The 6,174-nt window shown below is 44.2% G+C and overlaps 1 protein-coding gene across 1 annotated transcript in view; it reads left to right on the top strand.

The window, feature by feature from the left end:
* The window catches only part of LOC119839051 (insulin-degrading enzyme), a 29,019-nt gene that overhangs the window by 4,366 nt on the left and 18,479 nt on the right, over window positions 1–6,174 (top strand). The window contains exons 6-14 of the mRNA XM_038365225.1: window positions 808–820; window positions 1,186–1,378; window positions 1,737–1,859; window positions 2,589–2,791; window positions 3,008–3,093; window positions 3,905–4,019; window positions 4,513–4,650; window positions 5,556–5,677; window positions 6,001–6,085. Of these exons, the coding sequence (XP_038221153.1) occupies window positions 808–820; window positions 1,186–1,378; window positions 1,737–1,859; window positions 2,589–2,791; window positions 3,008–3,093; window positions 3,905–4,019; window positions 4,513–4,650; window positions 5,556–5,677; window positions 6,001–6,085 (1,078 nt within the window). The remainder of the gene's footprint in view (window positions 1–807; window positions 821–1,185; window positions 1,379–1,736; window positions 1,860–2,588; window positions 2,792–3,007; window positions 3,094–3,904; window positions 4,020–4,512; window positions 4,651–5,555; window positions 5,678–6,000; window positions 6,086–6,174) is intronic.

Here is a 6,174-nt window from a genome sequence, read left to right as displayed (position 1 = left end):
CACACACACACACACACACACAAACACACGCAAACACACGCAAACACACGCAAACACACGCAAACATACATACGTACACGTCCAAACTAACTCACAAACACGCACAAACGCATGCACACATATTTAAATATAAGTATCTGCACACGCTTCCTTGGTTAACGCGTGAGCGTGGAACCGAGAGGTGTTGGGTTCGATTCGTTCGACTTACAAATAAAATGGTCTCGGTCTGGCGGGACACAGAAGGCTGATCACCTCTTGTCCATAAAGAAAATCGATCAGTGAAACAGACGTACGAGTATATCATCTGCCCCATGCTAGCTAGCCCCTAGGGGATACGGAACCTCAAATTTTATGCGCACACGCACCCACTTAAAGAACCATTTATATTTTAACGTGACGTATACAGTATGTATATATGTACCTATACGTACGCTCTCGGTCGCATTAAACAAATAAATATATAAGAACACGTTACTAACTAGAGAACTAATCACTACTCATAATAATTAAATCAAACGAAACTTGATTTAAAACGCAATATGTTTATAATGTTTAGCTGTGATGTCGTTCTACTTTTGTAAAAATAAATCAGTTATACCACCTCTCTATTGCGTGATGCTACTTCAAGGTTATAATTTTGACACTCAAACTCAAACTCAAACATTTATTTATCCAATTAGACTTCTTATAGAAGCACTTTTGAATCATAGCAACATAGGTAACATTTTTTTTATGAATAAAAACATCCAATAATTCACATTCTTGAATGCCTCCATTTTTAATTAAGCATAGGACTGCCTTAAGCAGTGGTGGCTCAGTGGTGAGAACCTCGGACTTCAAAATCGATAAGTCGGGGTTCGAGACCGGGCGAGCGTGCAGGAAATAGATTGATTTTTCAATTTATCTGCGCATGGGGATAACATCACCACTGCTTAAAACGGTGAAGGAAAACATCGTGAGGAAACCGGCATGTCCAAGAATCAAAAGTTCGACGACATGTGACATCTGCCAACCCGCACTTGGCCAGCGTGGTGGATTATGGCCTGAACCCTCAAAGGAGGCCTGTGTCCCAGCAGTGGGAACATATATGGGCTGATGATGATGAGGACTGCCTTTTTCCATCAACGCAACCCCATTTAAAACACCCGCGACCAATTCGACACATGCTCGTTCTGGTCCTTCGAGCCGTCACACGCGACCGCTTCCAGTTTCGCGCAGTTCTTCATATCGCCGCTGTTCACCGAGTCGGCGACGGGCCGCGAGCTGAGCGCGGTGCACTCGGAGCACGAGAAGAACCGCTCCAGCGACACCTGGCGCCTGGAGCAGCTGCACAAGAGCACCGCCGACCCGACGCACCCCTACCACAAGTTCGGCACCGGTGAGTGGACGTGCGCGTGTGGATGGGAGTGAGTGGGCGTGTGGATGGGAGTGAGTGGGCGTGTGGGTGGAAATGTTTTTCAATTATTTCTTGTAATAGTTATTCAATATTTTTTACTTGTAAGCATTCTGTGCTCCCCCATATGTATAAATTATAAATGTGTGAGTAGTTTTAAACTCCTCTGTCGTCGTATATTTCTTTTTAATAAGGTGGCCCCAGTTCTTAGTTAATTCACGTACGAACGTGGATTGTGGCCCGAAACCTAACAAGATGCCTGTGTCCCTGCTGTTGGAACTAGTGTTGGCTGATGATGATGATGATGATAATGATGTCCATAAAGAGAGTTAATCACGTGCAGGTAACCGCGAGACGCTGGAAACGATTCCGGCGCAGCGCGGCATAGATGTTCGCGCAGCGCTGCTCGACTTCCACAAGCGGTGGTACTCCGCTAACATTATGGCGCTCGTTGTCGTTGGACGCGGTGAGTGACAGTATACTAACTCATGGACTAATGTCGGACTAACTCATACGGATTCATACGTACTTATACCGACTTATACTGATTGATAAGTTCCTAAACCAACTCATACGAATTCATACGTGCTTAAACAAACTCATACGGATTCATACGTGCTTAAACCAAGTCATACTGTCTCGTATGAACTCATGCTGACTGTGGTGTATCTTTCCGTATTATCGGCTCTTAGACGCGCGTGCCCTCTCACTGTCACCGCACACAGCCGACTGAGCTGTGTCCCGGCCGCACGTGCGCTAGAGACGACATAATGCTTCCTTCTCTTTCACTCACAAACACTACACTGACTAATAGTATTTTTACTCACACATTCGCATTCTTATTCATACTTATTTATATTTAGAATTGCAATGCACGTTCTTTTTTTTAGTCATTTCAATATGTTGTTATGTCTGTGCCGCCGTTGCGAGTAGCGAGGGGGTGCTCTGCGGGTCTTTGAGTTTTCTAGTTACTAGCCTGTCGGCCGATTCTCAGACCTACACGATATGCTTACAAGATTACATAATTATCGGTCTAGCTGATATAAAATTGTCGTGTCACATAGTTCGTTCCTACGCTCTACCGAACCGGCTGGACAGATTCTCATTAATGTTTTTTGTGCAGATCGGGTAGGTCTGAGAACTTTAAAGTTTACATAAATAAAAAGTGTCGGAGTAAGAGTTTTGGGTGCGACAGAGTCGCTGGACGAGCTGGAGCAGCTGGTGGGCGCGCTGTTCGGCGCGGTGCGCGACGCGGGCGTGGCGGCGCCGCGCTGGGCGGAGCACCCGCTGCCGGCGGAGCGCCTGCGCAAGCGCGCCTACTGCGAGCCCGTCAAGGATCTGCGCTCGCTCTCCATCGACTTCCCCGTACCGGACACGCGCCACCACTACAAGAGCGGGGTGAGCACTTGCACCCACTGAGTGGGAGTGATTCACTCACACACAGACACTTACACTTACATACTTATACTTACATACTTACACTTACACATCACACTAACTTACACTTGTATACTCACTCAGTGACTGACTTTTTTGTGAATTTTTCGAAATTGTATCAGTCATCGATCCCAATTTAAGTGAAAACGAATTTAATATCCATAATTTTGTTCACAGCCGGGGCACTACTTGTCCCACCTGCTGGGGCACGAGGGCCCGGGCAGCCTCCTCGCGGAGCTCAAAGCGCGCGGCTGGTGTAACAGGTAACTGTCATTTACATATTTATTAGCTGCGTCCCGCGGTTTTAACCGCGTGTAATGAGATGTTCCCTTTAATCCCTATGTTCGTGTGGCAATAATGTGTGAAGTGACAAAATTATCGCTTATTACATCAGCTATCTGACATTGAAAGGCCCCTGGCCGTTCCAGATATTAGCCGGAACAAACGGACAAACAGATAGATGGACCGTGTCTCTATTTATATGTGTTTTGTAAAAAGCGGTTATTATATTATTGTATTTAATATTATAACTCTGTCTGTCTGTCTGTCTGTCTGTTACGCTTTCACGCCTTAACCACTGAACCGATTTTGATTAAATTTGGTATGAAGATAGAAATGACCTTGGGAAAGGATATAGGATACTTTTTATCGCGATAAAAGGGTAGAAGAGATTGAAATAGGGGATGAAAGCCATCTAACCGAATTCCACGCGGGTGAAACCTCGGGCGGAAAACTAGTATTATTACAAAAGTTAATTAGACACTTCAATTTTATTTATTGGTATATTTCAATTTGCAATAAGTACAATATCAAATTCTTGCTTCAGTGGAAGTCTATAGTATTTGTTTTTTGACTCCACTCTATTTTATTTTAATAGTTCCCAAAAACGAAGATGGTTCTCAATTGGTATGTATTTTTTATAGTGGTACTTCCCCCCTCCAGTAGGTAGGTTTGTATCAATATAAATGTGGTTTGAATTGTAAAAATATTGTACCGAATTTCATAGCTAAACAACCAAGTAGACTAGCAACAAGTAGACTACAATAATACTAATGTATCTGTTATCATGTGCAGTCTGGTGGGCGGCACTCGGCTGGGCGCTCGCGGCTTCGGCTTCTTCGGAGTCCAGGTGGACCTCACTGAGGACGGCGTCAAGCACGTCGACGATATCGTCACACTCGTGTTTCAGGTGAGAGAGAGTGAGCGAGAGAGAGTGGGCGAGAGAGAGTGAGAGAGAGAGAGAGAGTAAAAAAGAATGTAGTGAGTGTCAGAAAAACAATCTAATGATTTTATATGTGCAACCTATTTCTTTACAATATTTCCTTGTGGGAAGAAGGAAGGGGTAAAAGAGACAGAAAGAGTAATAGTTAGAGGCTTTGGGGAATATTTTTAGCTTATTTATGTGTGCATCTATTTCTTGGACTTTCGCGCGGACAGAAGAAGAAAAGAGTGACGGAGACATAAAGAGAGTGAGAGAGAGCGTCAGTGTCTGCGAATCTAGCCCGCGCAGTACGTAGCGTGCCTGCGCCTGTGACTTTGTTTGTTTCGGATTTTTTTTTGGCTGCGTGTTTCTTTGTGCAATGTTTAATTTAAACGTATTAATTGTATGAATTGACATAATTTTGTAATTATAACTATATATGTTTACTACTGTTCGTCTGTCTGTCTGCCGGCGCGCGCAGTACATAGCGCTGGTGCGCAGCTCGGGCCCGGTGCGCTGGGTGTGGGACGAGCAGCGCGAGCTGATGGCGCTCGACTTCCGCTTCCGCGACACGCTCGAGCCGCGCACGCTCGCGCTCGCGCACGTGCACCAGCTGCAGGTTACCTAACGCACCAACACCTAACGCACCAACACCTAACGCACCAACACCTAACGCACCAACACCTAACGACACACTTGTAATAATTCCAACTACAACAAACTTATAGTGATGCACTTATTACGAAATTCATTCATCACTACTGTAACTGTATTTCATATTACATCTGCAATTTGAATACAAATACCGCTCTGTGAAAACAGCTGTTTCACAATACTTATTTATTTATAATATATAATTAAAACGATTTTAAACCAATAACATTAATTATTAACTATCAAATTTACATTATACTAGCAAACCCGGCGAACTCCGTTTCGCCACCAGATGGCTTCGTTTTTCCCGCTTTTCTGTTGAAATTTTTCCGGAATTTTCTTTGCTATAAACCTCACGACGCCCAAGACCTTTCCAACGAATGCAAAACCGTGGAAATCGGTTCGTGCGTTCTGGAGTTATAGCGTCAGGAAGGAAAACCCGACTTATTTTTATTACATTATAATATAACTTCTCACTTAAATTTATAAATAACTAGCTGCGCCCCGCGGTTTCACCCGCGTAAGTCCGTATCCCGTAGGAATATCGGGATAAAAAAATAGATGTTGGCCGATTCTCAGACCTACCCAATATGCTTACCAAATTTCAGAGGAATCGGTCAAGCCGTTTCGGAGGAGTATGGCAACGAAAACTGTGACACGAGAATTTTATATATATAGATATATATGACACAATTATAATTAAATACATTACATACACTTAAACGTACGCCTTTATATCTTTTTCTATAGTACAGAATATAATAGAATCAGAATAAAAATATATACAGATTTTTACAGTGTTTTTAATACTTATTTGTGTATAAACGAGTAAATTGCCAAGTATCACCCAACCGAACTCTCCCCGCGCAGGAGTTCCCGATGCAAGACGTGCTGAGCGCGTACTACCTGCTGTCGGACTGGCGGCCCGACCTCATCAGCGACATGCTCCAGCTGCTCACCCCCGACCGCGTGCGCATCGCCGTCGTCGCCAAGTGAGTGCGCACACACACGCACACACGCACACGCACACGCACACGCACAAACACACACATACACGCGCACACATACACACACACGCACACGCACACGCACACGCACACGCAAACACACAGACGTAAACAAATACACACAGTTGGATGTGTTCACACTTCAATTGATCACACTGTCACACTGTTTCATTGACGTACATTAACACCACCCACAGATAACTATACACATTCCACAACACACGTACATCACACGCGCACATAACACACACACTTGCATTGGAAATGCTGTGGAATAGCTGGATCAAAATTGATGGCACTATTTGCAGATGCTTCGCGGAGAAATGCACGCAGACGGAGCCGTGGTACGGCACCAAATATCTGCAAGAGGACATCGAGGAAGAGAAACTCAAGGTGTGTTGGGTGTATGGCGTGCTGTGTTATAATTGGTTTCAACAGAATTTTCATTACAGACATACATAATATATAGATATGTTTCATGT

Source organism: Zerene cesonia, unplaced genomic scaffold, assembly GCF_012273895.1.
Source record: "Zerene cesonia ecotype Mississippi unplaced genomic scaffold, Zerene_cesonia_1.1 Zces_u007, whole genome shotgun sequence".
Classification (NCBI taxonomy): domain Eukaryota; kingdom Metazoa; phylum Arthropoda; class Insecta; order Lepidoptera; family Pieridae; genus Zerene; species Zerene cesonia.
The sequence above is the reverse complement of the archived record's forward strand: the minus strand, read 5'-3'. Positions and strand labels throughout refer to the sequence as shown.